Source organism: Branchiostoma floridae, chromosome 4 (assembly GCF_000003815.2).
Source record: "Branchiostoma floridae strain S238N-H82 chromosome 4, Bfl_VNyyK, whole genome shotgun sequence".
NCBI lineage: Eukaryota > Metazoa > Chordata > Leptocardii > Amphioxiformes > Branchiostomatidae > Branchiostoma > Branchiostoma floridae.
In genome coordinates, this window is record NC_049982.1 from 2,261,828 (window position 1) to 2,277,386 (window position 15,559).

The 15,559-nt window shown below is 44.7% G+C and overlaps 2 protein-coding genes and 1 long non-coding RNA gene across 8 annotated transcripts; 2 read left to right on the forward strand and 1 right to left on the reverse strand.

Moving 5' to 3' along the window:
* Positions 1 to 74: 74 nt before the first annotated feature.
* On the forward strand, positions 75 to 3,566 carry LOC118413244 (zinc finger HIT domain-containing protein 3-like). Of its 5 annotated transcripts, none has more exons than XM_035816480.1 (5): positions 115 to 171; positions 1,660 to 1,728; positions 1,887 to 1,997; positions 2,819 to 2,951; positions 3,243 to 3,566. In XM_035816480.1, the coding sequence occupies exons 1-5, from the start codon at positions 154 to 156 to the stop codon at positions 3,419 to 3,421; spliced, it is 510 nt and encodes a 169-aa protein (XP_035672373.1). In that variant the 5' UTR covers positions 115 to 153; the 3' UTR covers positions 3,422 to 3,566. The 5 variants fall into 5 exon arrangements, with proteins under 5 accessions (XP_035672375.1, XP_035672373.1, XP_035672372.1 ...); XM_035816479.1 differs by lacking the exon at positions 1,887 to 1,997 and adding an exon at positions 2,033 to 2,153 and having other exon boundaries at positions 1,660 to 1,721; XM_035816483.1 differs by having other exon boundaries at positions 127 to 171; positions 1,887 to 1,982.
* Positions 3,567 to 3,660: 94 nt separating this feature from the next.
* Positions 3,661 to 7,055, forward strand: LOC118413245. Its single transcript, XR_004830855.1, has 2 exons — positions 3,661 to 6,201; positions 6,693 to 7,055. It is a non-coding gene; the product is annotated as an uncharacterized LOC118413245 (long non-coding RNA).
* LOC118413243 (lysoplasmalogenase-like protein TMEM86A) lies at positions 6,884 to 14,962 on the reverse strand. Of its 2 annotated transcripts, XM_035816478.1 has the most exons (5): positions 14,654 to 14,962; positions 10,132 to 10,407; positions 9,135 to 9,255; positions 8,244 to 8,329; positions 6,884 to 7,499 (listed from the first exon to the last, which is right to left on the reverse strand). In XM_035816478.1, exons 1-5 carry the CDS (start codon positions 14,672 to 14,674, stop codon positions 7,155 to 7,157), a joined length of 849 nt encoding a protein of 282 aa, XP_035672371.1. In that variant the 5' UTR covers positions 14,675 to 14,962; the 3' UTR covers positions 6,884 to 7,154. The 2 variants fall into 2 exon arrangements, with proteins under 2 accessions (XP_035672371.1, XP_035672370.1); XM_035816477.1 differs by lacking the exon at positions 8,244 to 8,329 and having other exon boundaries at positions 9,049 to 9,255; positions 14,654 to 14,960.
* Between the last annotated feature and the right edge of the window lie 597 nt (positions 14,963 to 15,559).

Genomic DNA, 15,559 nt, shown 5'->3' on the forward strand with positions numbered 1-15,559 from the left:
TCGACTAAAAACCTATCCTTAGAACACGAAAATACACATTTCTGCTATATAGCATAATTTTGGTACCGCAAACGAACAGTGGTCTCTTTATATCACTGTGAGCGGATATTATTGAATTTAGGATCGAATGTACCCTGGGTTCGAGAATCCAGCATGGCGCCCGAAACAAACGTGAGTGGATTTTTGATGTCGCGAAATTCTGATTTATTTTGGCCGATTTTACGCCCATAGCTACACATAATCAGTGAAATAGCGTTGTTGGTCTGTAGGTGAAGGCCTGTGAGGTTTCAAGTTTGTGCTATTGTGTTTGATGTGCACATAAAATACAAAAACGTTTGCGCAAATTCTGTGCGCTACAAGTGGACTAGTGAGACACGTGCTGTATAGTCATATTAAGTCTATGTATGACTCATAGCATGCCCGTTCCGAAAACTGTGGAGTTTGGTCGGAAATTATGATATCCTGGATGAAAGACTAGTTCTATGACATAACACAGGACTGCTTCCAGGCTCCAAGTCCAACATGCCACCCCACACTCTCCACCCCCACCCCGCTCCCTTCGACCAGAAAACTTTAACCACAGCCACCACCCCCACCCAGGCTCTCAGAGATATTATTAGACAGAACCGCAGAAACAGTATGAACTCATGGGGACCTTGTAAAACTTCCCGTGGGAGCATGCTGAGCAGAGGAGCAGGTCCTGTAAACATTCTACCATCCAAGCTAAAACGTTGTTGGCTTGTACTTGTAATATGGTCTAGTGTTAAGGGTTAGACGCTCTCACTGCCAAGGCCCTGGGCTTTGATTCCTGGTGTGAGATCCCACGTAAGAAGCAAGTAGAAACTCGGGTCCCGGGATTCAAACCCAATGCCGCTAAACACTACGCCAAAAGGGTCAGACCCCATCGGCATATCAGTTTGGCGGCCCTTGAATCCCACTCTTACAGTTGTTGGAGGTTATGAGCTTATGATTGTTGTTCTGACTTACCAGCAAACTAGCCTGGAATCCAGCCGTATTGTGCTTTGGTCGCTCCCCTGAGGTACGTTTCCTGCCAATACGACTGGCATTCGTTAGTATTCGAACGATCGGCATTTAAATATTCGCAGATTTTATCTGCGAGATTTCTGATTGGCTGTTAGCTCCAAGTTTACAGTTTGTAATCGAACGGAACACTACTTCTATCTTTCCCGCGAACTTTTCAGTATCACAACAACAGATCACGTGAGAAATAGCGCCTCGCGATTGGTGTTCTTCTCTCAGGGGTCATCCAATCAGCAAAGAGAAACAAATATGAATATTCATGAGTCTCCTCATTAGTGACGTAAGGGCCAATCGTTCCAATCGTAACGAATGCCAGACGTGTTCGCACAGGAAGCAGAGCGACCAAAGCACAACACGGCTGGATTCCAGGCTACCAGCAAACCACTTGGTTAGTCTTCAACTGTGACCTGTCTGACTCAACTTACAGCAAGTTCTTCCATATTTTGAAGTTATTCTATTGACATCATTTTCATGGAAAACGAATTATTTAAATTTTTTTTTTGCTGTTTTATAGTTACAACTTACATATATTGATTTACACAAAGCGACCCTGGTCCAAGCTGTACCCAAGCACAGACTCTGCCTTCACTACATCATGTGTTTCTCCACCTGACCCAGGTCGTCACCATGGTACCCTGTGAAGTCTGTTCCGAGCAGCCGCCCAAGTACAGGTGCCCCAGGTGTGAGGTCAGGTACTGCTCTCTCACCTGCTTCAAACAGCACAAGTTGAACACCTGTGGGGAGAGGGAGAAATTTGTACAGGAGCAGAGGAGAAAACAACAGGTGAGAATGGTACAAGACAGGTGAGAACAATACAGGTGTGGTGAGAATGATACAGTTGTGAGGTCCGGTACTGCTCTCTCACCTGCTTCAAACAGCACAAGGTGAACACCTGTGGGGAGAGGGGGAAACTTGTACAGGAGAGGAGGAGAAAACAACAGGTGAGAAAACAACAGGTGAGAACAATACAGGACAGGTGAGAATGATACAGGTGTGAGGTCAGGTACTGCTCTCTCACCTGCTTCAAACAGCACAAGCTGAACACCTGTGGGGAGAGGGGGAAACTTGTACAGGAGCAGAGGAGAAGGACACAACAGGTGAGAACAATACAGGACAGGTGAGAATGATACAGGTGTGAGGTCAGGTACTGCTCTCTCACCTGCTTCAAACAGCACAAGGTGAACACCTGTGGGGAGAGGGGGAAACTTGTACAGGAGAGGAGAACACAACAGGTGAGAACAATACAGGTGTGACGTCAGGTACTGTTATCTACTTCAACTTCAAGTACGGAAACACGGCCAATGGAAAGTTACACAATACCAACAAAAGACACAGGGAAAAGATACTTTTTAGAAGGCTTTTCTTAAGAGGGAAACAAGGGCACTACCCCTCTTGTGCTACCATGTGGGGGGAGGGGGTACGGGGAAGATTCTCTTACAAGCATACAATTCTGATTGACAAAGGATGCTACTAGGTCACATGTGGCCACAATCTTCAACAGAAGTTTTGCCTGTCAAGAAGTTAGGATGCCCCATTATTACCAAAAATTCTTTAAAACCCAACACAATACAAAGAGGCGAAACACCTTTTCCCCGCTTGGTTGTCCGCTCCCTCTCAATTTTCCCAATGAATTTATTTTTCTAGAAAATCCCCTTATTAAAGATTGGATCATATGCATGTGAAAAAAGCCTATACATCTCACTACTTGCAGTCACAAAAACACCACTCACCGTGTTTGTACATTTTCAAAGTTGGTTGTTTGTGTCTTTCTATGCAGTGTGAGGCAGCTGCAGCTACAGTACAGGAGGAGGAGAATGCTGTTTCCATGGAGATGTGGGATGATGGGATGGATGAGGGAGATGAGGAGGACCGGGTACCGCTGGACAGACTACAGAAACTCAGGGACTCAGGTGATCATGTCAAGGCTGCTATGTAACTCCTTAATGGGAGTGTTCCTTTTCTAGATATACTGTACGCTTTTCTTACTGTTATTTTTCTCCATATTGCATACTGTGCATCCAAAGCAGTAGAAGATGAAACATGATGGTGTGCGATTTATTTTTGTTATAAATGTTTGGCAAATGCAAAGTTACAAGCATTTAGCCACAAAGATAATGATGTGCTGGTATTTTCTTCATCTCTGTGAGTATAAAAGTACAGCAATCCTCACTCCTGTGTCTATTCCCATACCCACCCTACAGAGGAGCTACAGGACCTGCTGTGTAACCCCCACTTGCAGCGGATGATTCGAGAAGTGGACTCTTCCGATGACCCCGAGGTCACCATGCAGAGGGCCATGCAGGAGCCCATATTTGTGGAGTTTGCAGACCAGTGTCTGAGAGTGGTGGAACCCCAGCCCAATGGAACAGAACAGGGTTAGAGGTCAGGAGGGCAAAGGTCAGAGGTTGCTGACCAAAATAAGGCCATCAGAGATGGCAGACTTCACCCCCATAACCACATGCTTTGCAACCCTTTCTGTCCCACAGACAAAAAATGGAAGCACTGAAAATATATAGGACAATACATCAAAAATTATACAGGCTTTTCAGTGAACTTGCAGGATAACAGCATGCGTATGTGAAACACATGAAGATGCTTTTGCTTGATCCATTTAAAAATTAATTTTTGATGTCAATGAAAAACCTGTATATTGGGAATCACAGAAGTACAGACAAACGCACAGATAGACATTCAAGACAGAATCTAGTCAGCCCTGTAAGGCATGATGTTTATTGGTTCTTGTTTGTTTCTGTACATAATTCAGTTTAGTCAAGACATAACCTAGAGTTATATAGTAGATACTTCAGGTAACATTTTATTATATATATACATCTAAGTGCTGTTGAAGAGTTTTAGACAAGACATACTTAGGCTAGTACAGAGTTATACAGTGGAGCTATACGGTAAATACTAAAATACAGGTAATTCTATCTCTAATACCTGCCAAAGTGGTGTCTCCTATATACATATACATGACAGCTTGAGCACACTCTGTGAATATTACAACATTGTTTGCATCATAGTTGCATTACAGTCACAATCCACACTGGACTATAACAAAGTTAGTTGCTATGTTGGCTCAACTTTTTTACATTTTCATGAGAAGTGTAACCATCACCAACAAGCCACTTGTGAGTAAAGCAGTGGAGGAAATAAACACATTCAAGGCTGGACCATAACAAAGTAAGTCACTATGTCCTCCCCATTAAATCTGTATAAACAGTTCATGTTAACATCATTATGTTTTCTATTACAGTAACTGTAGGTCTGTAACCACCACCTTTAACTTTTGGACATGATATTTAGTATTAGTAAAAAAAAAAGATATGTAGTTACTCCAATTTTCTTCAATCAATGACTGTTTTGTAAAGGTGAGGTACATACCTCCCAAATTTTCTAAAGATATGTATCATTTTGGACCATACAGGGTTCACGGGGCAGTATATCTGTAAGTCATTGTCACCTTTCTTTTGTTTACTCTCAAGTATCAAGCCATTCAGATTCTCCCCCATTGTTTGTACACTTTCATCCTGATCCATTTTCTGACATTGTGTTTCCATAGCATTTCTAACTTGGTAAACAGTCTACCATGGACTGGCTAGGCTGGCCTTGGTGCTGACCAGGTTTCCACTGTTGGGGTAATCTTTCACACACGGTAGGAGTTAAACACAGTAGATATTAAATTGGTCATCCACGGGATCTTACCAAAAGTCCCACTGCTTATAACATCTACCAGTTGCTTGATAAGATTATCCCTTTGTAAGAAAGATTCTCCTCCCCAGAGGCAAGCCTGGCCAATCTACAGCGGACTGTATACCAGGCAAGGTTGTAGCTAGCACCTGTCCTTCAGTCCTTTGAAGGAATTTTGCAGCTGGGGACTGAAAAAAGTTTTCCCCATTCTGTCCCCTGGGACAGGCAAAAATTGATATGTAAAGATATAAAAAAAACTGAAACCAATGTGTTCTTCACCAAAACAGACCTGAAATTTGCACCTCAAAATGCAGGAAATAGTGCTTCAGAGGGTCTTGATTAAAAAAATTCTGGGACCCGTACCCCCTAGACATGACGTGCAACATCACGCCATGCCTTCGTTGCTCAATGGGGTTCCCATTCAAAATCAAGGGGACTGAAAATGATTTCAGGTTGGCTACAACCCTGATGCCAAGTTATAAAATTTCTGGCACCTGAAGAGATATATATATACATCAATTAGTTTCAATAGGTAAATCTTTTTGTGTACACCAAATACTCCTGGTGCTACTATATTATACAATATTTTTTCAGAGGAGGTAATTTGTATGGAAGCATTCAGCTATCTATACAAATAATTTGACACTATATAGATTCACGGGGAAGTAATTGTACATAGTTACAGAGATGACATCGTTAATTGTAAATTTCTTGTGTAAGTATAAATAAATCATTTAGTGTACTACAACAAAATACCCTTTCAGTCACAAAATACCTTTCTAGTCTTTTGTAGTAATGTTAGCCATTGGTTCAGAAAATACATGTCAAAAGTCTTGGATTGTTAATGCTGATCTCAAAGCTCAGATTTACAATGTGTCATCCAGAATTCCATGCTGTAGAATTTGGACCCTTCAATGGCCAGCAAGTTTCTTGACTTTGGGGATTTTTTAAAAAGTCTTAACAAGAAAATAATGGATTTTATAGGTGCAGCCATATTGTTCCCTTTTTCAATTTACCATGTACAGTAGAAGCCGCTTAATCGCACAACCTATTTGCCAGTGCATTTCGTGCAATTATCGAGCTGGTGCAATAATGGGAAGTTATCTAGCTGGACCGCACCAGTTTGGGATTTTGGGATTCCGTGCAGTCAGTTAAGAGAAGTGTGCGTTAATCCGTTGTGCAATTATCTGACTTCTACTGTATTATGTCTCCAGCTCTGTATATGCCATATCCAATGGACATTAGCTTAACTGTTCATTGAGTCCACTTGATATAATTACTCTTTTCAATAATAGCCCAACATTTGATAACTCATATGAATTTTCAACAACCTGAGGGATGTTTGGCACACTTCAATATCTGTGTCATCACTGGCTGGAAAATATTTATATTCTTCATTTCTCTATTCTTGCAACAAAATATCACATTACCTCATGATGGACCTCCATTTCTCTTGTGATCATGTAGTTAGTACACTACCAAAAATGATTTTTTCTTACTTTGCTTACCCCATGGACAATTCTTATATGAAGAAAAATATTCTTGCAGGAAGAAAATTGAGAATAAAATTCAAGCAAAACAAGAAACCACAAATTTTTTTTTAGACATTTAAGCAAAATCTTCTTATTTTTTCTTACGATGCAAGAAAAAAATTCTACAAATTCTTGTTTTTTTCTATAGTAACCAGATTCAACTCTTTAAAAAATACAAGAATTTTTTTTCTTCCTGGAAGATAAATATTTTGTGAGGAAGCAAAACAAGATAAACAAGAAGAGGCAATTTAAGAAATACAAGAAAACAAATCTCAAATTTTCTCAAAAACTTGACAAGCAAAAATTTGCTTGCCCCATGGACAAGCACATTTTTCTAAGATTTCTTGGGGACAGAATAATTTTCTTCCTGGAAGAAAAGTTTCTGTGAGGAAGCAAAACAGGATAAACAAGAAAAAGCATTTTTGGTAGTGTAACTGATTAATACTTTTGGTTCTGATGTCAACCAGGACACTTACAGGTAGTCATGGCATTGGTCTTGGCCAAGAAACTCAAGACTAGGTTTCAAGGAAGACAAGAAGATTCATTTGCACCATCTTGCCACAAAATGTTGTCTTAGGCGTTCTCCTAGACACCATGTAATGAATTAATACTGTTCATAATGGCTTTACACAATACTGTCTCTTCTTTTCTTTGCTTAAACAACATTTGCAACAATCGACTGCATCTCTGTTTTATACGTTGTCTGACCCTTGCCTCTTCCCTCATGACCTCAATGATAAGCGGCCTGCAGGCCGATTTGAGCTTTCATGAATAAACAACGGTTCAAACAAAAACAAAGTTTCACTGCTGTTAGCCTTTCTTAGACTTTGGGTTTGAGGCCACCTGTTGCAAGTGAATCACATGCTTGTTCAGCACTTGTGTTAGGAGAATTTAGTGCATCTTTTTAGAACAGCAGATCCCGTTACTGAAACTATGGGCAGACATGCCCTTCAACTCTAACATGTCCTTGGAACAGTGCACGTCATTTGGTGATGCGCCCATGTCAGGTGCACCACATGTGGTGATGTCATCAGTAGTAGCGGGGTCCTTGAGGTCGGCGACCGACAGGGCGATGCCCAGCTGCGCGGCGTAGTAGGTGGTCATGATGAGCGCGCGGTTGTACGGGATGGGGATGCGGAATTTGTTGACTCCCAGAAGGGTGTCGGAGATGATGAAGAGAAGAGCGCCCACGCATGCACACAGCTTGGTCCACGTCCACAGGTCCGTACTGAACACCTGTGGAAATTATCAATAACTTCAGCAAGGCAAACAGAGAAAGCAGACTTCACAATAGGATGGGGTACACGTAGGCACGGGTACAGCACGGCGTCCATTCCTACCACCACACCGACAGACACACGTATACACGCACAACACGCATGCACACACACCAGTACACACACACACACACACACACACGTACCTGTAACCTCGCCATGCCTCTCCAGAGCATGAGCCACAGCAGGAGTACGTACACCCCCACTAGTACGGAGTACACGCCGTGTAGACCCGGGTACAGACAGACATACACACAGCACACACATACACACACACGCACACAGACAGACACACACACACATGTACACACACGTACCTGTAACCTCGCCATGCCTCTCCAGAGCATGAGCCACAGCAGGAGTACGTACATCCCCAATAGTACCGAGTACACGCCGTGCAGACCCGGGTACAGACACACACAGCACACGCATGCACACACACACACACACACACACACACACACACACACACACACACACACACACACACACACACACGTACCTGTAACCTTGCCATCCCTCTCCAGAGCATGAGCCACAGCAGGAGTACGTACACCCCCACCAGTACCGAGTACACGCCGTGCAGACCTGGGTACAACACCGCGTACATGCCCACCGAACACGCACACCGACACATGTACGCACACAGACACACACATACACACACGTGCGCACACACACACACACACACACACGCGCGTACCTGTAACCTTGCCATCCCTCTCCAGAGCATGAGCCACAGCAGCAGTACGTACACCCCCACCAGTACCGAGTACACGCCGTGCAGACCTGGGTACAGACAGACATACACACTCACAGACAGACACACACACACAGACACACACACACACACACACACACACACACGTACCTGTAACCTCGCCATCCCTCTCCAGAGCATGAGCCACAGCAGGAGTACGTACACCCCCACTAGTACGGAGTACACGCCGTGTAGGCCCGGGTACAGACACACACAGACAGACACACACAGCACACACACACACACACACTCACAGACAAACAGACACACACACACACGCATGTACCTGTAACCTTGCCATCCCTCTCCAGAGCATGAGCCACAGCAGGAGTACGTACACCCCCACTAGTACCGAGTACACGCCGTGTAGACCAGGGTACAGACAGACGTACACACACACACACACACAGACAGACAGACACACACACACACACACGCATGTACCTGTAACCTTGCCATCCCTCTCCAGAGCATGAGCCACAGCAGGAGTACGTACACCCCCACCAGTACCGAGTGCACGCCGTGTAGACCAGGGTACAGACACACACACAGCACACACATGCACGCACGCGCGCACACACACACACACACGTACCTGTAACCTTGCCATTCCTCTCCAGAGCATGAGCCACAGCAGGAGTACGTACACCCCCACCAGTACCGAGTGCACGCCGTGTAGACCAGGGTACAGACACACACACAGCACACACATGCACGCACGCGCGCACACACACACACACACACGTACCTGTAACCTTGCCATTCCTCTCCAGAGCATGAGCCACAGCAGGAGTACGTACACCCCCACTAGTACGGAGTACACGCCGTGCAGACCAGGGTACAGCACCGCGTACATCCCCACCGCCACGCCGAACAGCGCCGCCCCCACGGGCAGCCGTAGCGGAGAGAACCCGAACGACACGATGTACAGAACGTGCGCGATGGCGAACATCACCTGCAAGGGGAAAAATAGCATTGGGAGATGCAACAGCTTTAGTATCGAAATCATCATCCATAATATTAGATAAAAGATGCCAAGCCGACATCACGCTGTCGAATACCATCGACCAAACGTGTTGTATACTTGCTGTGACATTTGCTAACACTAGGTATACTATGTGATGTACTACTGCTCAGGAAATTAGAGAGAGGAAGAGAGCAAGGGAGATGGTGTGACAGAGAGAGGGGGAAGGGAGAGAGACCCCACCATGCCATGAACGAAATAGACCTCGTCGGAGCTCTGAAATAGGGGGTTAGAAAGAGAGGGAGAGAGAGAGAATCCCTCACCATGTCATAGATGAAGCAGAAACGTCGATGTTCAAGTCTGAGAGGAGAGAGAGAGCGGGAAGAGAAGGATAAAGCAACTCACCATGTCGTAGATATCCCGTCGATGTTCTGAGAGAGAGAAGGGGAGAGAGATGGAAGGAGGGAGAGAGGGAGGAATGGAGAGGAAGAGAATAACTTGCCATTCCATAGATGAAGTAGATCCCGTCGATGTTCTTAAAGAGGATCGAGAGGAGAAAGCAGGAAAAGGAGAGAAAAGAAACCTTACCATGCCATAAATGCAGTATATCCCGTCGATGTTCTGAGAGAGAGAGAGAAAGAAAGAAAAGAAAAAGAGAGGGAGAAAATAACTCACCATCCCATAGATGAAGTAGATCACGTCGATGTGCTGCCAGATGAGGAAGGAAAGAGGAGAGAGAGATGGAAGGAGAGAGACAGAGAGAAGAAAACCCTCACCATGCCATAGATGAAGTACACATGTATATATCCCGTCGATGTTCTGAGAGAGAGAGAGAGAGAGAGAGAGAAGAAAAAAAAGAAAACTCACCATGCCATAAATGAAGTAGATCCCGTCGATGTGTTGCCAGATGAGGAAGGCGTCCCCGAGCGCGGAGAAGACGAGCCCTCCCAGGATCCTGCGCGCGTAGGTGTGCATGTCCGTGAGACTCATCCCGTGCAGCAGGACGAACACGCAGAGGGACAGCACCGGGAGACACTTGATCAGCGCCGAGAACAGCGTCGGCTTGTCCGCGTCCAGCCACAGGATGTAGTAGATGCACGTGGTCTTGAAGAACGGGACCAGCTTTGGTCCGACGCTTTTTAACTGGACAAAAACACAGAACGGTTTATTACAATCATTGTAATTCATTGACGGAATACCCAGGAACTAGATATGGTAGATACACGTTGTTTTGAAGAACGGCACCAGCTTCGTCCCAACGCTTTTTAACTGGAGAAACATAAAGCAGTTTATATTACAATACGCAATATGCAGGAGCTAGATATGGTAGATAATGTTACGTCGTCTTATAGAACGGCACCAGCTTCAGTCCGACGCTTTTTAACTGGAGGAACAAGACATAAAAAACACAATTCGTTATTGATATATGTCATAAGTAACACACAGGATCTAGACTACGTAGATGTACACCGACATGAAGAATGAGACCAGCTCCGGTCCGACGCTTTTTAACTGTAGAAATAAGCAAAAAAGGCATAGAACATTTATTACAATACGCAATACGCAACTTCGGTCCGACGCTTTTGAACTGGCACAAGGCATAGAACAATGTGTATTTTGTTTACTACTAAGTAAATAGTTTTCGCATTCTTCACTTAGGTCCAAAACGCACAGTTAACGAGACCAGGTTCATACACGTCATCTTGAAGAACGGGACCAGCTTTGAATCAACCCGACGCTTTTTAACCTAAGAAATAAGCAAAGGCATAGAACAGTTCATTACATCAACTAGCTATGGTAGATACACGTCGTCTATGGGATCACAAATCCAACGTGCAAACCACAACGCCGAAAGCTCAGAGCTGTTGGTGTGGTCAGTTTGGCAGCGCTTGAACCCCGCTGTGACACCAGTCTTAAAACACTGAATATTAAAGGCATGTACAGTAGTTGAAAGACGGGACCAACTTATGCCCGACGCTCTAGATCTTTCACAGGAAGGAAAAAGACGCATCCCTTATACCGGGTAACCCCTGTCACGTAGCGAAAATCGATCGGACGATGAGTCTGCGAACTCTAAATTACGAGGAGGCATGACCCTGACGGGAAGGGGGGAACTCTGCTATTTTTTCGTCGCGGATTAGGGACATACCTCCCCGTAATTTCGGGCTCGCAGACTCGTCGTCCGATCGATTTTCGCTGTGACATGTGATCATGACGGGGGTATTAGGACATTTTGAGGCCGATGCTCTAACACCAAATGGTGACACACAGGAGCATTTGAAACAGGCGTAGGTTGATATGATACAAGTGGTCCAGTGGAAAAACGAGACCAACCTGGGCCCGACGCTCCTTGAAAGCGCAAGAAATACAACACATTTATCACCCTCTTACTCTTACTCTTAGGCAACACACGGAACAGTTTGGAACTAACATGGCCTGATAGTATACGCGATTTTAAAATACCAACTTTTGTGCTCCTCCATTGGAACGGCAGGTCATGGTTATACTGAAGTTTATGTCATACCTGTGACGCGAAAACGTTCGATACGGGTGTTCCGGACCGGGCCATAACTTCCGTATCGCACAGGTTCGAAAGGCGTATCACACAGGCTTTCTTCTAGTAAATCGAACCATTTCGAGCGGGCCGAGTGTGGCACGGTTGGAACTTCAAATACCTGATTCAGACGTTGGAGCATTACTATTGCAACACCTTTTGTCCGAGGGCACCAAATTTGTTCAACTTCTGGCGCATTTCGCATCAAAACAGGGTTTTTTTTAGGTGGGTATGACATAATTAAAATCGGTCCCAGCCCTTCCGCGGGTCGGATCACCCTCCGGCCTTCGGCCGTCGTGCGATCCGACCCGCGGTCGGGCTGGTACCTCGGGTGATACGGAATACACCGTGTTCTATATGTACGCAACACAGACGATCAGTACCGAGACGTCAATGGCAACGGTTCGGTCGTGTAAAAAAAAGGAGTGTCTTTATTTATTCAATGACGTACCAACCTGATGATACAATTTCACGAATTACCGTGACCCCCAAAAGCATGAAATCTCGGCTTCGCACTTGCACCGTCCGTAATATGTTGGTAGTAAAGCTGCACCGAGCTGATAAAGGTTCACGTGGAGTTGTGACGTCACACAGACGCCATCCCAACGCAGGTTCCCCGTGTAAAAACATCAACATTATATCGATAGATAAACCAAACGACGTTTGGACAGATTTTGACATTTCGCCCGTTTTACGGGTACTACATGATAGCCGAATTTCCAAGTGTGGAAGTTGGAACAATCGGTTCTATAGCTAGCTACTTCCGAGGTTTTCTCAAACGACATTTAACTAGTATATCGTGAGAAAATAAGACGATCAAAACATGTGACTCTATTTTTGCCTGCAAGCAGATATATCGTACACAATCAGCCAACCAAAAATGGCACCATGAAACGCCCGCCGCATATAGTCCGTTATGGGGCTACACTCCGTAAATAATAACATATAGATGTACCGGTATTATACAACGTCACGCTTGTGTGATGAAGTGGTGAGATTATTTATAGCTGCTCGTGACGTCAGAGCCCGTCAGCTGACTCGGTGTCGTCACGCGCGCGTAGGGGATCCCGACTCACATCCGGGGTACTACGATTTTCTGTTTATTTCTCAGAATACACATACGGATTCATATTGTAGTCTCTGAGCAAATTTTAAAGGTTCTGTTCCAGCTGCGTTTTAGGCGTTTTTTGTCAGACTTTTTATTTTGTACTGTCTTCTTCATGTCCGTTTGGCCAAACGCCACAAAACACGTCAAAACCTCTACTTGGCCGAACCTCTGCTTACGGAGAGTATCATATTTAAAGCTGCTGTACTAACTGTCATTGACGACTTCGACTGAAATCATGATCAGATACGCTGTTTTCCTGAATATTAATATTTTCTCCTCACCACCAAATCCCTGGCTTTTTCTGCTTCGCCCGGTGTCGCCTGGGAACAAATCCCAGGCTAATGATTATCAAATTAAACCTCATTGATTCCGCTCAGAATCGAATTCGAATTCATATTAAAATGTTAACGTTTTGTCACTGACGACATTAACCTAAATTTGAAATGCCGTTTTCCCTGCTATTATTACCCTCGTCACCAAATCCCTCTCTGGCCTTATTGCTTCATTTGGTGTCGCCTGGGGACAAATCTCTGTTTTTAAATCTCCTTGACACCGCTTAATATGAAAAAGACCACTTTATCCTTTGTCATGCAAACGGCCTAGTTTCTGATAATCTATATATGCTATATATATATATATCTATATATTTCGAGTTCGAGTGGGTTGTAAAACGTAAGATTTATACTTATTATAGCTTTGTTTATTTTCCTTACGACCGAAACTATTCTTTAAAATGATCCACAACGACTTTTTTTGCTTCTCTCTTTTTATTGCGACGATAGGATCCTGAGGTTTGTGTGTTTAAATCTCTGAGCAGCCAGTTTCTACTGTTTCCCGAAGACGTGCTACGCAAGCCGATTTCTCCTTCAGGCAGCGAACACAAAAAACATCTCGTGACACAGTGTCATGCTGCTGGGATAGCCTCCACCAGGCCTTCCTACGGTCTCGCCAGGCCTTCCGAATCCTATACGCCGGTATAGCCTCCATCAGGCCCTCCTACGGCGGTGTACATAGGAGAAGGATTGAGGGTAACACTTATTTCCCCCTTCCACCGGTAAAAGAAACCCTACGGTGGCCAAACTCCCATCGCAAAACATTCTCCATGGAGCCAGTAGGGTCAAGGTCACGGGCCAGTACACAACACCAGACAATGGGCCATGTGGGGCCAGAACGTCGAGAAGGGGGTCCACATAAACATAAACACGGAACAGGTCGAAAAAATCTCCAGCGGAAAACAAAACAAACTGGCCTCAACCTGCTGTAAGAGGTTTACATACAATCTCAGCTCGACAGTGTAGAGGAGATGACCTAGCATCGATCCCGAACACAAGTGGGTGATAAACAGATCGATCGATACTGTGGAAGTGAAAGCTAGGGCAAACACGACATGTGAAAATCAACAGTCATGTCAGTGAACATCGTATGTCTCAGATGTACAGTGGTGCCGACATAGTGGAAACACTGACTCAAATCACCGTGAGAAAGCCGTATCTACATTGTACGAGCTCTTCTGTCTGCAGGGCAAAATGCCAAATGTTTATATTTTCAAAACACGAACGTTCGAACACACACTGCCAACGGATACGATACAAGCAACCCTTGTTTTCGGCGACACAAAATCGTTTCTTCATCGCCACATGCAACTACACAAATTCGACATACACACAGAGGATTTCATGAAATAATATTTCATAATGTCAACACCAGAGAAATGGATTCGCCCTTACCACCGTGACTGGTCTATTCATGGTGATTTCCTTTCCGCTGATGTTTTTGTTGCAGACGAAAATTTACGGCGAAATGTGCAGTCTTCTACCAATCCAGAACAAAAAGACAGCGAAAATACGTCAATCTAGGGTCCAGAATCCCCTTAACGTGTGGGAATCTCTGCAGGAAGCTAGCCTGTGTTGTCACAAGGCTTCTACGTGATGAAATTTGAGCCGCCGACGTCGTTTCACGCTGGCGAAAACAAAGGTATCCTATATTTTTGTCGACGTATCTCTTTCTCCCCCCACGATTGCGTCATGGGAATCACTCATGGCTGACTCATGCGCTGATTGGTCAGTATCCGGAGGCGTTGCCAAATACGGCGCCTCGATTGGTGTAGCGGATTTAAACGTCACAGAGATTGGCCAATGGCGTGAAGGCACTAGCAACGTGACTTTGTTTACATCCTGCCAGCCGATATGGCCGGGCTTCCAAGTAGGCGACCCTCTTGGCTTCCAACGCGGACTTTAGGAGACGGTTTGCTTGAGTCTCTTCAGTATTTTGTTACTTCAGACCACATTATGTCAGAAAAGGCGGGCTGTCAGAAAATTTAAGTAGCAGTATGAAAGTCTGTGCGGTGAAAACAGCCCGTTATCGAATGAATGAAGACCTTTATTGTACATTCATACCCACTGGGTTCAGTACAGGTCACAATAAATGATACAACATTATATAATTATACAATGAATCTACACTACTCAAGAATCGTATTCTACTGCGTACACCCTTGGCCCGTTGACCCCTACCAAGGTCAATGCCGAGCGCAGTGCACTGTTGTTGGTTATCTCTAGCTTGCAGCCTTTACCAGGGAGGTTAAACCTCTTGGTTATACATTAGCCCGAACTTTATAGCACGGCAAGCTGGTT

What these genes read in the sequence shown, in the direction of transcription:
- LOC118413244 (XM_035816479.1), top strand. An exon ending in AACAGGTGAGAACAATACAG is followed by an intron (nt 2,154 to 2,818) that starts GACAGGTGAGAA and finishes CTTTCTATGCAG; the next exon opens with TGTGAGGCAGCTGCAGCTAC. An exon ending in ACAGAAACTCAGGGACTCAG is followed by an intron (nt 2,952 to 3,242) that starts GTGATCATGTCA and finishes CCCACCCTACAG; the next exon opens with AGGAGCTACAGGACCTGCTG.
- LOC118413243 (XM_035816478.1), bottom strand. Translation starts at nt 14,674, where the DNA reads ATGAATAGACCAGTCACGGTG. An exon ending in TCTACTTCATTTATGGCATG is followed by an intron (nt 9,256 to 10,131) that starts GTGAGTTTTCTT and finishes TTCCCCTTGCAG; the next exon opens with GTGATGTTCGCCATCGCGCA. An exon ending in GAGGGATGGCAAGGTTACAG is followed by an intron (nt 7,500 to 8,243) that starts GTACGCGCGTGT and finishes TAATTTCCACAG; the next exon opens with GTGTTCAGTACGGACCTGTG.